The following is an 18,089-nucleotide window of genomic DNA, read 5'->3' as shown; positions in this document are numbered from 1 at the left end:
ATTTACTGGATTTTCCACCATATATTTCCTTACAAATCATTTTTCATTGTCTATTGTGTTATTTCTATCCTAAACTCACCATCACATATTTATTATTTGCTACTTGCTCCTTTATATATATTTTTTCCTTAAAAATATAATTTTTAGTATTAGACCAATAAAATAGTGACCTAATAATATCACAATAAACGTTGTATATATTTTTAAAAAAAATTTACTTAAACCAAATTTATATAAAACAAAAAAATATATATGATGATACATCGAGGTAAGCATTTGATCGGTTCAAAATTTTATATTTGTAAAAATCAAAATAAATTAATTTTGATCGAAATCATTTGAATCAAATTAGTATAATTCAATTTGGTTTGATTGAACTTTTTAATAAAAAAATTTATACTTTATTTTTAATGTTTTAAAATTTAATTAAAATATTTTAATTTTAATTATATAATATAATCTTCCTATATTAATAAAAATAATATCATATTATTCACTAATTCGATTTTACTTATTTTTTATAATAAAAAAAATAAAAAATCAAACTAAAATTTTTAATAAATTTAATTTTATCTATTTTTTCAATTTTATTTAATCGATTCTTTTGATTTTAACCGGATACTATTCAATGAACATACTTAAAAAGCAATAGAAACCGTAGACTTATGTTACGAGTTATGGTTTCATTCTAGGTAAAATTACCTTATAGTGCTAAAAGATTTCATCTCTTAATTTCTCTTTTTTTTTTTCAAATGAAATGCATTGTTAAATTCATTAAAAATTTTATAAAAAAAATTCATAAAAAACAAAGTGGAATACCATGTATGAAATAGAATTTTCATTTATAATTAAATATTATAAATAATTTACAGTAAGGTGAGTGCAAATACAAATAGCCTCGTTTTTTCAAGGATTTATAAGAGATTAAAAAATCGATCAGATTTATCGATAAATTAAAATGTTATAATTTTTTAGATCTAGTTATACAAGAATATAAATTATAGATTTTAACGTCGTTAATACCTTGTACAAATTTTGCAAAAATTAATGTGACAAAGACACTGCTCCAATATTTCAGAAACATAACGAGAATGAGCACTTGGATAAAAGAAGCAATGGTAGGTTAAACTTGAACACCCAAAAAAAAATGTAAAAACATGAACTAAAGCTCATATTTCTGAGGATTTATTGACAGTCAAGCGATCTCTTTGGGTTAACATATTAGATCTTATCAGTAATTTAATTTAATATCTTGCTCTTGAGATTGTATTAATTGAAACAAGGAACGCAAATCAAAGCATGTACACATCATTTGTGATCAGAAAATATGGAAGGCAAAATTTACAGAAAAAGACAACCATGAAAGCAATGGTTAGCTTACCCTGTCATTTTGTGCTTCAAAGGATGTGCTTTTGAATTATATCATCTTCTCCAGGTCCCTCTATCCTTCCATCCCACCTTTCAATGTCCCTTTGTCTTCAAAGCGTAAATCATCAAGAAATTAATAGCAAGATCTAGGTGATATAATTTCATGAAAAAAATTCAACCCACAAAAAAAAGTATAATTTTCTTTCAGATTATTTATTAGAGCAAATATATGTCGATCACTTCTTCTTGTTCTTGTCTTTGCCATTGAAGAATTTTGAACCCAAGCCAAATAGATTTCCTGATGGAACATTTAACACAGGATTAACGCGAACCCCATTGCCATAAGATCCATAGTTCTTCTTTAATGGAGGTTTTTGGTAACCGTTTGAAGATGATGATGATGATTGATGCTTCATGACTGCGTGTTTGTGCTGCTTATGACTATAACTAGTATGGCTATCTCTTGACAATGGCACCCTTTTTAAGTTTGTAGGTGCAGAACCAGTAGAGTTGCTTCTTGATAGAAGTGGCAAAGGACATAAGCTTCTTCCATAGCCACTCACACAATTCAAACTGCTGCTCCTCTTGAACAGCCAAAATGACTTTGAAATTCGCTTCTCCTCTGTCAGTTCGTCACTTGTACTCTTCATGTCTTTCATCGTCTCTTTAACATTCTTGTGTGAAGTATCTTCGCGAAGACCATGTGTCAGCTTCGATGGGGCTGTCTTTTTCTTGATTTCTGTAGGAAGAATCTTTCCATTTGAGAAAAGCTCATCTGCTGGTGATGATTCTTGATCGAAGCTCTTACGAGTGCAGAAGTCAAAATCGATGCTGCCCACTGAATTTGATCGAAGAGGACGTTGCTCAACAGGAACAGTGTCTGAAAGGCACAAGTCATGAGAAAACGAAATCCTTGGACTAAAACCAGCAGAATTATCTGAACATAGTTCAATTGCCATTTCTTCAACTTATACAAGAAAACAAGAAAAACATTTCAAACCCAATACTAAATCAAGGTTTTATTTTCAAGAAGGAAACTGTTAAGGTTAGAAAACACCTAACAAAGACTGCATTTAAATGACATAGCAACAAACTAGAAAATGGAGTACATGTCTTTTATAAGGAAGAGATAAAAGGGTTTGAGAAAGCAAAAGCCGGTTCAAGACAGGGAGGAGTGCTTATCACATCCAGGATTTTTACTATAAATATTTATAAAAGATCCAACATTTGAATGGATGAAGAGGCTGATACCATATATTATATTAAATTTAATTCAGACATAACTCGCTTAAACTAACTCAAAAGAAAAGAGTGCCTATAAAACATATGAGGGACACGTTATCCTTTCCACGATTGATGTATGGGTCAACACAATCCCTCTCCTCCGAGCAGAGTTCGATATGCTAACGTGGATGCTTATTTGTGCAATTTCATATAAGCCACACAAAATTAAGGCCCTCCCCTCCGAGCAGAGCTTGATATGCGAACGTGGATGCTTATTTGTGCATTTTCATATAAGCCACACAAAATTAAGGCCTATTAATATTGGTTTAATTTTTGGGATTAGTGGAGAAGCAAAGCAACGAGCTAGACAAAAGTGAGCGTCGTAATTGACAGAAATTGTCTGATGGAAAACAGGCAATGTGTCAGCGAGACTCAAAGGTCTAAATCATCCGCCTGCCGCTGCCTGCCAACATTACACTTGCTAAATTAGTGGTCTATATTATTTCTCTGCATGTCTTCTCAGTTTTTTACGAACCTTGAAGGGATATTCATGTTTCTTGCAAAAAGATTTTCATTTCAACCTTATCTTACCACAAATAATCTCTTCACAAATTTATCCACTTTCAATCAATTTATCATCAATTATAATTAAATTATGCATTTACCATATCATCCCATGCATATTCATCATTCTCACACGCTATTGCATGACCCAAATAGCTATTTGATAAATTTATTTCGACAATTCTTTTTAAGATAAATTTTATCATATCTTTGTTGCATATAGAATATACAACGGTTGAATGTCTACGTGTGATGAGATCTACATGGAATTGGGTTCTTCACATGGTAGGTTTAGTTTCATAAATGTTGTTCAGTCCAGATTCCAGAAGTAAACTTCAGAGTTTGTTGATGGTCCAGGGAAGATATATATCACATATGGGACCATGTGTGCACCACTTTTCCTTTACTTTAATTTTCCATTCAAGGCCACTTGCCATGTGAGATATAGACCTAAGGAAACAAGCAAAAGAGATATAGGAATCTTTAGCCTCTGCTCTGTTCTTTTAACACAATCAACCTGGACATTTGGCTGATGAGATACCCACCTTTTCTTTCTCTTTTCTTGGGTTTTTATCACTGTCCTTGCTCCTTCAACTCAACCCATGCCAAATCTTGCACCTTCCTCTATTCTTTTTTCCTCAGAGGTAGAACGTGCGCACAGCAATTACTGGATTCAAATCTTGCACTTTCTAATTGCTGGCTCTGATTATTCAAAAGCATATGGACTCAAAGATCAAAGACATGTTATTTGAAAGATAATTCAATAGTTGAGAGAGTATGTTATGAGGAAGCAAATGATAGGGGTCTGACGACAATGGTTGGTACAACAACAAATATTAGTATGATTCATTGAATTTGGTAACCAGAAATTGATCAATCATAATGATGATTTTTACATCCCATGATTTTGGACCCAACAAAGAGCTAGGGACAAACAGTGCTCTGCAAGAAAAGGCATAAAGGAAATATTGGCCAGTGGTCAGCCATGCCAATTGCCAGTGCCTTACAACTGAGCAATAATGAAGGTCGGTACATCTTTTTTTCTTTCTTTCTTTCTTTCTTTTTGGTGGGTGTCTAAGGTATATCCAAATTGATAGCTAAAATTTCCTGCATAGCACTATTGCGACTTTTTCACATGCTTTATTTCATTTTGTGTAGATAAGAAAAGGAGTGTGTGTGGGTGAGAGAGAGAGAGAGAGAGAAACATTTGACATGAACCTGTTTAGTTATGTTCTGTAATGAGATTTGATGTGGTGTCAAACTGATCTATAATGGCTTATGCATGCATGCATGAACATGAAAAGATATATAATTGGCCGACATGCATGTCTCTGTCCCTTCCCTTCCACAATAATGCAGCTCATTTTTCTACTTGCAAAAACTAAAGCCTAAACGTAGTCGTTTACTGATATTATTTATAACCCACTTCATGATTTAGTGTGGTTGATACTTTCTTTAAAATAAAATTAAATTTTGTCACTGTTTAGATGCAAAGGTAATTATTAATGACAAACGAATAATGGACTCTAAAGCAGGAATAAGATTCCAAAAATATAAACCATAGAAAAATATACAGTGATTTAGATTTTCTAATTAAAAATCAATCCAATAAAATTAATTATGTGTTAAATAAATAATTAAAAAGACAAAAATTTGATAGTGGTTCTCAATTATGTGGGTTCAATTTCAGTTGTTCTCTTTCAATTTATTATGTAATGGAATAGTGATTTTCATAAGCAAATTGTCTGAAATAGCAAACCAACATAAACGGACACATAACCTAAAATTAGTCAAAACAATATAATATTTGATGAAATCCACTTATAGACAATTTTAATAATTGAAATTTTCAGTGAGTTTTAAGAAGGCAGAAAAAGCCTTTATTTTTTTTTAAAAAAAAAAAAATTTATAAGAAAATCATACGAATAAACTTTTATACAATCATATGATTTGTGTTTTTTTTTAAATGATTTTTAAATAATAAAAAAATAAATAAATTAAAAAAATTACTATTTAATTTTTATTGTATAAAAAAATTCACTAACTAATTTTTTTATTTTAAAAAATACATCAAAACGTTACTAACGTTTAAAAAGTCTATTAATTAATTTTTCTATTAATTTTTTTTATATATATTTTACTATTTAGCTCTTATGATTTTAAAAAATATATTAATTGATTTCTCAAATTTTTAAAAAATTTATTAATCAGTCCCTCCGTATAATGATATTTTAGACTTTTTTTATAATATTTAACGATTGAAATTAGTATAGAGACTAATTAATAAATTTTTTAAAATGTTAAAAATATTTTAATATAATTTTTAAAATAAATAGACTAATTATTAAATTTCTCTACACCTAAGTGTTAATTCTCCCTAACAGAAAAAAAAAAAAAAAAAAAAAATCCTTTGCATAGGTCTAACACTTGCTTTACGGCTTTGTGGGCATTATAGATTATGGGCTTATTAGTGGGCTAATCAAAAAGTGTAATTTTTATTTAAGTTTTCTGAAGCCCAAACCCCAACTTGACCTTAATGGATTCTCAGTGTGAAAATTGGTTGGGTTTGAATTTGAACTATTAACGCTGGGATGAATTTGTTAATGATGTCAAAAAAGAGGGCAGGAATATGCTTCCAATCTGAATTAATCGACCTGAGAAAATATTTAAATGATTAAAATAACTAATATTTTTACGAAATTCGATAAAATATAAATATTTATGTTTATTTAAATTTAAAAAAAAAACAAACTTTCTTTCCTTTAACAGCCAATCACGACCGATTCCTAAAAAGTAAAAAGGACAACTAAGCTGCAAATATTTTTTAATTTAAATTTCCACGCAAGCAATTGGCTCTTATATTCTTTTCGCCCAAAAAATACAAAAAGAGCTCTTCTTCTCTTTGACATCGCAACGCGCGGACGCGGTTCAACCAACCAAAACCAAAAGGACCCATTCTAATATTTAACGACAAAGATTTTTTCTTTTTGTTTTTAACTTTCTCTGCTAGCTTTTTAATTTTATCTTCAGGAACGGCTACTGTGTAAAGATTTTCTCTCCTTTTCTCACATTCCAAACAGCCAATTTCGGGAATTAAAAAGCATTATAGAGATGCCAAATTGGGAACTGAAAAACTGCTGCAAGCACGACCAGGTAGCCTTCCTAGTTACCATCGGTGTCTTCTCCATTGTTATTCTCGCTGTAAGCTTCTCTCTCTCTTTCTCTTCCTCTTTCTCTCTCTTTTTTACAATTAAGATTATAAGCTTAATTAAGTATACGAAGTTAAAAACTTATTTCTATCGAGCGTTCTTTCGTTGCAGATTACAGTGCACATAGTTCTAATTAGTTAAAATATGTCGCAGAAACTTCTAGGTTTGATCTATAGTCACATTCTTTACTGTTGAGGAGAAATTCATTTGTTTTGATGTTTGCAATAGAGGATATATTATATATTGAAACTTGGATTTTTTTATTTTTTTTTTTTGGGGGGGGAGAATTGATGGATTTGTGCAGTTCAGATTATGCTTACGAGGGCTGATGCAGATGGTTAGAGATAATTATATAAGATTGAAATTATGATAAGGTAAAGCTTAACAATGAAGTAGGATGAAAGATCTTAGGCTAAGTTGAATTTTTGGCTGTGCATTTACAGAAATGAGCATTTCCCATTTCTGGCTATGCTGCTGGTGGAAGGATTTATTTTGCCTAACTTGCTTCATGCAATTTGGTTTGGTAATATTATTGTAGTGTGTTCAGTTGCATTGAACTCTATTCACTTGTCTCTAATGTTTATTTTTGGTCTTTTGTTTATGTAGCTATGGAGGACTGTGCTAATGACGCCTTTTAAGCTCATCACTGTATTTTTGCACGAAGCAAGTCATGCAATTGCTTGCAAACTCACGTGTGGTCATGTAATAAGTTCCTGCTACCTCGTGCATTTCATTGATGAGACTGGAACACATATGCATGCATTTTGTTCAGTAATCGTTTTGAGAGATTATAATTTAATCCTTATTGTAAGATATAGAAGCTTGGGCAAAACATAGTGCTTTTTTATAATTTTTTTTGAAGAGACATTGCTTCCATCAGAATTGAGTAACTGTTTAATTGCAATTCTAGACCATAATATGACTAGCCCTTATGGTGGATTAAATCTGAGTTTGATTACACGGATTTCACTTTGAAGTATGCCTCATGTATTCCTGTTTAGTAGCAGATGAGATTTTAGAGGCTTGCAACGCATCTAGTTTACCACTTTTCCCTTTATCATTGCCAGGGAGATCTTGAAATTTGACTCATTAATGTTATGGAATACTTCACAGTGCTTTCTGGTCATTTATTAAAGCACAATCTAATTCAAACTCAATTTTTTTTTTTTAATTTTAAAAAATGAGCTATATAACAGGGATGTGCCTAGTTATGCCTTTTACTGCAGAAACCAAACATATGATATTTTTGCTATGCGTTTCAAATTTTCATTTTTTAATAATTAGATTGCACATTGTTCACTTCTCTAGACATTGCCATTTAATATGCATTTGTGCATGTGAGAGATCCAAATACTCATGTAGTCATGCTTGCTCTTGTTGTGCAGACCATGCAATATTTTATATTGTGTTGCTATTCAGTGAGTAAAATGTAAACAGTGAACTTGAGTTTGGTGGTGCTGTTTTTATTGAAAACAATGAGGTAGTTAGAATTTTTTATCAACTACTTGCCTGTTGCACCTTAGTTCGCCTTTCAGATCTGAAGCATAGATCTTCCTAACTGCAGCTAGTAGCAAATTAATTTATTTTGTGATAATACCTCCTGGTTTCAAATATTATCTTATTTCTGAATGTTTATTTTTATATTCTATGAGCCTTCTATGGATGAATACTTTTTCAGCAAACAGATGGATGGAGTTTGCATATATTTTCAATATTTAAGCTATTCTATAACTCCTGTTGTTATTGTTACCTGAAAAATGACATTTCATGTTTTGTTCTTTGTCTGGGGGAATGCTTGATTGCCATTCATTCTCATACGCTGTAATATGCAGGTAGAAGGGATTCAGGTTCATGCAAATGAAGGTGGAGTTACACAAACACGTGGTGGCATATATTGGTTGATCTTGCCTGCTGGATGTAATTCTCTAGCTAGATTTTCAATCAGTGTTTTCTTATTTATGTATGTTGCATGACATGCTATGCTAGGGGGAAAGACAAGGACATACTGATTGGCCATTTGTTCGAAGTAAATGAAGTGTATATAATGTGCATCTTTGGTGTGCACACCTGTGTTCTGTGTTTAAACCTGTATGCCTACTACAATCCCATTCTAGCCTTTATTGCTTTCTGCAACCAATATGTGGTTTGGACAATTGCAAAGCATACCAGATATGTGAATTAGAATTCTCATGGTTGCAAGTTCTTAATCTTTAGAAGTGTTATATAATGGCCTATGAGTTTGAATTTGTTTTTTTTTTTTTTGCCCTCCTAATGAAATCAATTAACTCTGCTACCCTTCTTTGGACATGTTCTATCTACTTCTTATTGTGATAGTGCACTATGCTTTTTGTATCCAGATCTTGGTTCATCATTCTGGGGAATGGCTTTGATACTTGCATCCACAAATCTCACTACTGCAAGAATAGCTGCTGGTTGTTTTGCAGTTGCTTTGTTGGTTGTGCTCTTTGTAGCTAAAAATGTAAGTTAGGGACTTATAATAATTTATTTCCTATTCCTGCTGTATGCTATAATTTTTTGCTAATGTTGTTCTTTATTGGTGTATTAATGTTTATTTGAACGGGATTTCTTAAGTTTTAAAGTTGTAGAATATTACTAACTATACATTACTTTTCAACAGTGGACGCTTCGAGGTCTTTGTATTGGTAAGAGTTAATATGATTTTTCTACCTCTCTTTTCTTACCAGTTTCTTTGTTGGATTCAATTCTCATATCTCTCATTTCTTACTGGTCCAATTTGCAGGATTCATTATTTTCCTTGCTATTATTTGGCTATTGCAAGAAACAACAAAAGTACGGATTCTTCGATATGTCATTCTCTTCATTGGTATGTATACTTATTCCTTTATGTCTTCCATTTTGTTTTTAACATTTCTTGGTTTGAATGTAAAACATGCAACTTGTATCTTTTGATTTTAATTGCAGGTGTAATGAACAGCTTGTTCTCAGTTTACGGTACAAATCCTCATTCATCTTTTCTACCTTATTATTCTTTTGGCTACATGGTCTAAAATTGAAGTTAGTCCCTAATCTCAGTCAAACGATTGCCAGATATTTATGATGATCTAATATCTCGGAGAGTCCACTCCAGTGATGCTGAGAAGTTTGCGGAACTTTGCCCCTGTCCTTGTAATGGTGTTGGTTGGGGAATTATTTGGTGAGTTTTAAGTTTCTGTAAAGAGCATAGACAACCGAGTATCAGAGATCATCTATGTGATCTGTGGAGCATGATTATGAAATCATATTTTTCTTTTGACATACTTAAAAATTGCAACTATATGCAGGGGGATGATATCATTTATTTTTCTATGTGGATCTATATATCTCGGACTTGTGATCTTATCTTGAGGTACAATCTACAAAAGGAATTAAAAAAAAAAAAAATTGTGGAACATTCCTCAAGCTGTCCTTAACAATCTCTTGGTCTCCTATTCCTTTTCCAGGTTCAGACTCGATCAAATAGTTTCTTCATATTCTGGGGGCTTCCGCTCACTTCTGAAACATTATCATTTTTATTTATCTGATGCTTAATAGTGTGTTGTGTGTATATGGCCTCATTCTTTTACGCTTCATATTTGGGTTTCAAAGGTAGCAATATATGATTCATTTGTACAGGATTGTACCAACATACTGATTCAGAATTTTAGTAGCAACTCAATTGATATATAAAGTAGATTCCATTTACTAGTAGCACTTGCACTATTTTGTTGAGGGCTTTTTGCCTACTCAAAAAAAAATGATACCTTACAGTGGACATTATTCATTTTATATATATATATATATAAAAACTCAAATGATCAAAATTTTGTGAAATTCTTAATTCTAAGATTCTTAATTCTAAATTGAAGGATTGAGATTTGAAAAAGTAAATTTAAATCAAAGTAAATTAGCCAGTTTGCCCATCTTATAAATATAGTACTAATATTTAATTTAAAAATAAATAAATAAATAAAATAATCCTTACCACATATTTGACATGCGACAAGGGTTATATAGAAGCTACATCTACTATTCTCTTCTCTTGAGCAAGTCTACATAAAACAATGGGCTTCGTGTAAATGCAATAATTACGACGCCTCTGCATCTAGAAACACAAGGCATTGAGATAGGATTGTTGACGAATTGAAGCCGTGAGTGACCAGGATCGGAGAGATGGAGTGAAGGAGAGTTGGGAGAACACGTGAGCAACGCTCTCCTTCTAGGGCTCCATCTGGGAGGGTTCTGCAAACAGATTCTACCATTATTGGTGGCGATTTTTGGGAACCTGGAGCAAGAACCCTAGTTCAGGCTTCGTGCATTGGAGAAGATTTGAGAATTTTGCAGTGAAGTCCTTAGCTTTTGTATTGTCACTAAAATGCCAATGAAAATCTAATTGATTTACAAAACTGAATAACTATTCAAAACTTTGATTTAGAGAAGGCGAGGATAATCCCTATTTATTTGCTCTTTAATTTAAAAAGAAATATAAAAAAAACTGGGAAAATAAGGATTTATACACTTGTACAATTCATTCCTTCTGTTATTTTATTTAATTTTTCTTGAATTATCCAAACAGAATATAAATGAAATTCATCTATTGGGCTCACCCTTGTGCCATAATTTCTGACATTTTCTTTGAATTTGTCCATTTCTATGGTTGTGGTTTCAGCCAACAGAGCTATCCGCTTAAAATAAATCTCAATAAGTTAGTTGGATTATATGATAATTGCAAATAGATTTAGAATAAAATATTTAAAGATATATTAAACTCAAAGTTGAATTAATTAATCCAATCTTTTTTATATATATATAAAAAATGATCATGAGCTAAAGATGCACACTAAAAAAATAAATATTTAATGTGGCATGCATTAGGCTTGCTAATAAGATATTTATCATGTTAACTGCTTGCATGGATAAGTCCAAATCTCACATCAGCATCTTGAGTTGGCATTTTACAATTAAAACAAATTAGACTATTTGATTTATCCACAACCTAAACCTAAACCTAAAAATGAAAAATAAAACTAGAAAGCGATATATAATTATTCAATAAAAATAAAGAGTGGGTTGTTTATAAATGATTGTAAGACACTTCAACGTTAGGTAAAGTTTTATAGAAAAATTTTCCTTTCTAGCAATCATAGCATTATTGATGTAATAAAGCCAAAATTCATTTTTTAAGCTTATGAGCCCATGGAAGTTGTATAACTAAAACATGGGTGATCTATTAAAAGTCTCTATACGTATACTATCATTATTAAGAAATTGATTTTTGTATTGTGAAAAAATTTATTAAAATTTACCTAAATTTTTATTTCAATAAACACTTTAATCATTCTATCATTTTCAAATATATAAGGGAATATGGGGTTGGGAGATTCAAACTTAGTTTTTCCAAAATTTTTTGTTTCAAAGTTTGACAGGAAACCTCTAGACCCGTAAACAACCAACCAATAACATAGAAAAGGAGAAAAAAATAAATAAATATAGGCAACTCAAAAGTAAAAACGTGTTAAACAAAATCAAAATTTAAAATTATTTTAATTAATTTTGAAAATTTAGGAATTAACGAGTTAATAAAGATAATCTCTAACATTTTTTATTATATTACCCTAAAACATTTTATAAATATATTTTTATAATAATATTTATAAATTTTTTTTATGTTGAAATTTATTCGTAGAATAGCAAGAATATTAATTTAAAATATAAATATGTTTTATATAAATTATTTAATTAAAATATAAAATTAAACGAATTTAACTACTATTTGAATAGTATGGAATGATTTTTAATTTAATTTAAAATAATTTTTAATTGAAATTGAAATGAATGAAATTATTAACGAGTAATAAGGAGTTCAAAGACACACTTATAATCGCTGGCCTTTGAAATTCAAGTTGAGGTCGAATCCTAAATGAAAAAAACAAGTTCAAAATTTATTAGAGTCTATTTTATAAACCGACTCATCAACATATTATTTAATTTGTAATTAAAGCAGGCCGGACTGATTTAGAATTCGGTCTCGTTAGGGAAGGGCCTAGCTAGAAAGGGGTCTAGCTCACTTGACGTGAGAGAGAGTAGGAGAGTAAGGTCAGTTATGCCGCGATCCTATCAATATAAGCATTATAAGTAAATTAAATGGGCGTCTAATGAGGATGGATATGCAAGTACGCTCATATTTACTATTCTACGTAAAAGCAACAAGCGATATTGTAGTAAAATGACGATTATGCGTCTCTAGAAAACACAATAAAAAAAAAAGAATAGAAAAAAGGTCTGATTTCTCTGAATTAAGTTTTTCCATACATACATCAACTCTATTTTATTTTTAGATCTCAATCAGTAACAACAGTAAATTTAAATTCGAGTAGGGTGATTCTTATCCATTTGTTTTCTTATCGAATGGAATATGGACATGGTGGATTCCATTCCATCGGTGATTGTGGCTATTCTGCTGGCTTGGAAATTGGAAGGAATTAAATCAAATTCTTTATCAGATATGCCAATTTTCACAGTAATGAAAAAGCTTATTCCTATTAGATATGCTATAAAGTTAGATCAATCGAAATACGTAATGTTTATTTAGAAAATTCAAATGAATTTTGGCTTGATGTATAAATTTTGTACTTATTTTTCACTTAAATGATGCCATTTTCTCACCCTGCTTTACATGATATCCTATTCATTTTCCATCCCACCATTCAACATAGAAGATAGAGATTTTCCTCTCCTCATTTTCCACATGAGGTAATAAAATTAATTTAATTATCGACGACCAAACCAAACCAAAACGTATGATATAAAAATAAATTATAAATATAAATTCAAAGGAAAATGACATTTATCTAATCCACTTGAATTTTAATTAAATTCAATATGAAGATTTGTAACGTGGGTCCCATCCTGAAAAGTATATGCCCGAGTTGACAACCGTGCAATGCAAGAACTTCGTGCAATAACGGTGTCGCTTTATGCTTGTTGCACGCGTCGTTTCGAAAGCCACAAAACTAATATCGTTTTCTGGCGATAATAACTAACCGTACCGACGATGTTTACAATTGGACTTTCCTTTTATTTCCTTCCATTGTTTTCTTAACCTCATTCAACTCTCTTTCGATTTTACTTTTTTACTTTCGATCCTCAGCCTTTCTGTTTTTCCATTTTCACCACATTTCTAGAATTATTCAAATAAGAAGTCTGTTTATGGTCTCGCTTTGAAACTATTTTTTTTTTCTATAATAGAAAGGTTGGTCTATAATTCAATTAAATAAAAAAAATATTCATTTATGTATTTAATAATAATAATAATAATATATAAATTGACTATTATAACTATATTTAATTTTATTTTATTTTTAATAAATTTCTTTAAATATCTATTAATATTTAATAAAATTTAATATTTTTAATAAATAAAAAAAATAGATAAAAATTATAGTACATAAATATGCTTTTCAATTTTAATTGTTCACCTTTTTAGGAGAATAAATTTTATTCAAAAGGATGAACAAATTGAAAAGTGAATATATGCTCTACATTATCCTTTGCTTATGTGAACATGAGTAAATTGAGGTTCCATTTATTTTGTACAAAATTAATTTATCCATGAAACATATTTTTTCCAATAAAGATATTTTATATAAAAAAAAATATTTTGCATTTTTTGATTATAATATTAAAATTTAAATAATATTAATAAAATTCTTTACAAGTGATGTTGTTGATATAATATTTCTGTAAGTATAACATTGTAAAATAGAAGAAATATCCGGCGGATTGATTTAACATCCCATTATAAACGTCGTAACTATTTATATAGTACATTAAATAGAGTTTAGATAGAATATGAAATTTCATCAGATAATGATAATATTTTATGGTGATTAAAATTCTATTACTTTATTAAAAATTATAGGATATTTAAATATTTACGTAATTTGGATTATAGAAATTCAAATTTAATATATTTTAATATTATTCAACATCAATCCCCTCTATTAGATTTTTCTCTTTGACGAACTTGTTGCTTTATAAAAATTTTGGTAAAAAATTATTTTAGTGATTGTCTTACTTTTCTCTTAATGAACTTGTCATTTGTAATTTTTTTATAACTTATTGTGGTAATGATATTTTATGGGTGCATTTTAATTCAGATGAGAGAACTAAAATTACCGATATATAATTAAAATATAAGTGTTTCAATAGATTAACTTATATAATTAAATAAATGTTACTTATGTTCCCATTTGCTTTGATGGTTTAATATTGATGAGATTTTGTACTACGCTGCCATCACGAGAAGCTGCATGGAGATTATTGTTGATGAGGACGTGCATATCGCTTAAAGGGGCAATTGGTTGCTTAGAAAACTCTTATATCACCTAAGTAGGCAATTAATTACCTAAAAGGACATTCTTATGTCGTCTAGGGACACTCTTATATCGTCTAGGGACGCTCTCACGTCGCCTAAATAGGAAATTGATTGCCTGAAATAATACTCTTACGTCACCTAAGTGGGCAATTGATTATGTGAAAGAGCGCTCTTATGTTATTTAGGGGCGCTCTTACGTCGCCCAAGAGAACTCTTACATCGTCTAAGCGGACAATTAGTTGCCTGAAAAGGGCATTTTTACGTCTACTAAGTGGGCAATTAGTTGTCTAAAAAGACACTCTTACATCGCCTAAGGGTGTTCTTACGTCGCCTAAGGGAGAAATCGATTGTCTAAAAGAGCGCTTTTGTAACAGCCAGGAAATCCGGACCGCTACCGGCGCTAGGATCCAGATCGGCATAAGGCCGCCGGGAACCGTAACAAGCCTGACATAACCTGTAATCCTGTTTAATCCCATACATGATCAACAATACTCATAAACCTGTAAAGATTCTCATATAACAACCAAGCTCAACCTGTACATAAACATAAACATAACATAAACCTCCACTGGAGCCCTCATCAAATGCTCCAATGGGGTATCTCATCATACATAAGCTTGGTTGAAACATAGCCTCATATCTCATATCATAAAGACCATGTACATACAAGTGGGATTAACAATCTGTATTGGTCAAGCACAACTCTATCCTCAATATTCAAATTACATAACATAACTTAAAACACTTTTACATTACATCATAACACAATTGTCATGTCCACAATCTAACTATTACATAAACATAGCTTCCATACTCTGCCTAACCTCCTGATCTACCATGTACCTGCACATCTGGGGTTAGGGGAGAGGGGTGAGCTACAAAGCCCAGTGAGCAGAATAGAGAAAACATATATTAAAATATTTCATGCTTCCATGAAATACAACACATCACAAACATATCACATAAGGATGGTATTGTCACCTATAGTCCTCAACATAGTCCAATCGTGCCAGGGGCGTAGAATGGGCCTCACTGGTCTTTCTCTTACATACATAACATAACATAACATTCCAATTGTGCTAGGGGCGTAGAATGGGCCTCACTGGTCTTTCTCTTAACATAGTCCAGGGGCGTAGAATGGGCCTCACTGGCAATCCATACCGTATCCTCATCATATCATATCATAGGAGGACTAGAGGATCATCCAATAGCCAATCCGCATCCACATCATATTATGCAATGCAACATATTCGTGATTACTAATGCAAACACCCTATAATATCACATGGCATATATGATGCATGAACATGCTCAAAAAGTTATATTTCATTTATTTAAAAACTTAAGGTTTATTCCACTCACCTCTGGCTGAAGCTCTACAGACTCTGAAGTAGCTATCTCACTGCTGGGGCCCTCGGTTCCTCGGGTCCGAACCTACACAGGAGGACTCAAATGAGGGACCTAACATTATGAACATAACTCTAATCTACTCCCCAAAAACCCCCTAAAACATCATGAAATAATCATAGAAACACATGCATGAAATGGCTGGACAGGGCACTTTCGGCGGCACCTTCGGCGGCCGAAAGTCCCAGACAGAGACGAAAGTCTCTTTTCGGGGGCAACTTCGGCAGCCGAATGCTGCCTCCACAAAGGGGGTTCGGCGGCCGAACCTGAGCTTCTCCCGAAGGGCAGAAACTCAGCTCCTCTATGCACATTTCGCCTCCCAAGCTCAAATCATGCAAAAACTAGTTCTAAAACATGCATACATATCATATATTACACCTAGGGGTCTCAAACTGGCATATACCCCAACTACAACACTTCAATCACACAAAAATCAACATACATTGTTCAAAATCATAACCTAAACCCAAATATTCAAATAACCCTAACATGCATTTCTATCCCATAAATCTTGCATAAAACTTAGTTAAAACACATAAGGAGCTTAAGATCGGCTCTTACCTCTTGAAGATCGAGAGGGAGACGACCTAAACTTGGAGATCCACGAAAATGAGCTCCTGAGTTCCCAAAGCTCCAAAACTTGGTTTAAATGCTCAAAACTGACAATGTGAGTTTAAAACTCAAGAAAAATGGAAGAGATTTGGAGGAAGAACACAAGAGTTGCAAAGGGAAGGTTGGAAGCTTGCTGTGGCCGAAAATGGGAGAAAACTCGCCCATTTCGGCTAAGTGCCCCTTTTATAGGTGGCTGGCCAGGCCACGTTCGGGGGCCGAATGCGCTTCCGCATCCATGCAATGTTCGGCGGCCGAACTTGACTTTCGGCGGCCGAAACTGGACTTCCCTAACTCATGCTTTCGGGGGCCTAACGTGCCTCCAAAACGCATGCATGTTCGGCGGCCGAACTTGACTTTCGGCGGCCGAACCTGGGTTTTCCTCCAAGGACTTTTCATGCAAAAACTCATTTAATTTCATACTTAAAATCATAAAACACATTAAAACATTTTTATAAAACATGATTCTACCCTTCTAGAGGTTTCCGGCATCCGAGATTCCACCGGACGGTAGGAATTCCGATACCGAAGTCTAGCCGGGTATTACAGCTTTTATTTCAAAATTACTATTATTGGCACTAAGTGGGCAATTGGTTGCCTAAAAAGTACTTTTATGTCGTCTAAATGGGTAATTGATTATTTAAAAAGGCACTTTTATGTCGTTTAGGGAAGTAATAATTTTTTGTATTGTTTCCTACAAACGACGCCAATGATAATGTTCATATCATATTTCTTTATGTATAAATCTATAAAATAAGAAAAACATCATGTAGGTTGGCTTAACAACCTCTCTAATACTACAATATATATAATGAGTAAATTATGAAATGAGTAAATTATGAAATTGACCGTAAAAGAAAATAATTTACGACTAAATTATGAAATTGACCGTAAAAAGAATAATTTACGTGATTATTTATGTGGTGGACTCTTTATATTGAGTTAAATATGATAGGGAGTTATAAATAAAATTCTGTCACTTTTATTAAGAAGTATACAGTAAATTGAATTATTGAAATTGAAATTTAATATTTTTTAATATTTATTTACAAAATATCAAAATTTAAAAAATGGTTTGTTTTTTCTAAAAGAAGAAGTTAATTTTAAAAAAATTGTTTTATTTTTCCTATGAATAAGAGATAATTTCTGTTAATCAATTTTTATTTAAAACATATGAAAAATGTTTATCTGAAACAATATTTAAAAAATCTAAAAAGATTATTAATGAATTATATTTTAAATGCTTAACTGTGTCCACAAGAATAAGATTTAAATTAAAAAAAATTCCAAGTAATGGTGTGAAACTCAATTAGAATGTATATATATATATATAT

At 31.6% G+C, this 18,089-nt stretch overlaps 2 protein-coding genes across 5 annotated transcripts; one reads left to right on the top strand and one right to left on the bottom strand.

The window, feature by feature from the left end:
- Positions 1-1,148: 1,148 nt before the first annotated feature.
- Positions 1,149-2,655, bottom strand: LOC110627680. The gene has a single exon (XM_021774026.2). It carries the CDS (start codon positions 2,325-2,327, stop codon positions 1,605-1,607), a length of 723 nt encoding a protein of 240 aa, XP_021629718.1. The 5' UTR covers positions 2,328-2,655; the 3' UTR covers positions 1,149-1,604.
- Positions 2,656-6,014: 3,359 nt separating this feature from the next.
- On the top strand, positions 6,015-10,070 carry LOC110619115. 4 transcript variants are annotated; one of them, XM_021762371.2, is made up of 10 exons: positions 6,024-6,357; positions 6,972-7,067; positions 8,198-8,282; positions 8,723-8,844; positions 9,004-9,028; positions 9,127-9,210; positions 9,309-9,338; positions 9,435-9,540; positions 9,668-9,732; positions 9,827-10,070. In XM_021762371.2, the coding sequence occupies exons 1-9, from the start codon at positions 6,268-6,270 to the stop codon at positions 9,729-9,731; spliced, it is 702 nt and encodes a 233-aa protein (XP_021618063.1). In that variant the 5' UTR covers positions 6,024-6,267; the 3' UTR covers position 9,732; positions 9,827-10,070. The 4 variants fall into 4 exon arrangements, with proteins under 4 accessions (XP_021618068.1, XP_021618063.1, XP_021618076.1 ...); XM_021762384.2 differs by lacking the exon at positions 6,024-6,357 and adding an exon at positions 6,636-6,739; XM_043957332.1 differs by lacking the exon at positions 6,024-6,357 and adding an exon at positions 6,758-6,888.
- Positions 10,071-18,089: the final 8,019 nt, after the last annotated feature.

Source organism: Manihot esculenta, chromosome 1, assembly GCF_001659605.2.
Source record: "Manihot esculenta cultivar AM560-2 chromosome 1, M.esculenta_v8, whole genome shotgun sequence".
Classification (NCBI taxonomy): domain Eukaryota; kingdom Viridiplantae; phylum Streptophyta; class Magnoliopsida; order Malpighiales; family Euphorbiaceae; genus Manihot; species Manihot esculenta.
The sequence above is the reverse complement of the archived record's forward strand: the minus strand, read 5'-3'. Positions and strand labels throughout refer to the sequence as shown.

Excerpts from the sequence above, each read along its gene's own strand:
- LOC110627680 (XM_021774026.2), bottom strand. The coding sequence starts at position 2,327 with ATGGCAATTGAACTATGTTCAGATAATTCTGCTGGTTTTAGTCCAAGG.
- LOC110619115 (XM_021762371.2), top strand. The coding sequence starts at position 6,268 with ATGCCAAATTGGGAACTGAAAAACTGCTGCAAGCACGACCAGGTAGCC. Across the intron at positions 8,283-8,722 it reads GTTGATCTTGCCTGCTGGAT|ATCTTGGTTCATCATTCTGG; the intron begins GTAATTCTCTAG and ends TTTTGTATCCAG. Across the intron at positions 9,029-9,126 it reads GCTTCGAGGTCTTTGTATTG|GATTCATTATTTTCCTTGCT; the intron begins GTAAGAGTTAAT and ends TCCAATTTGCAG.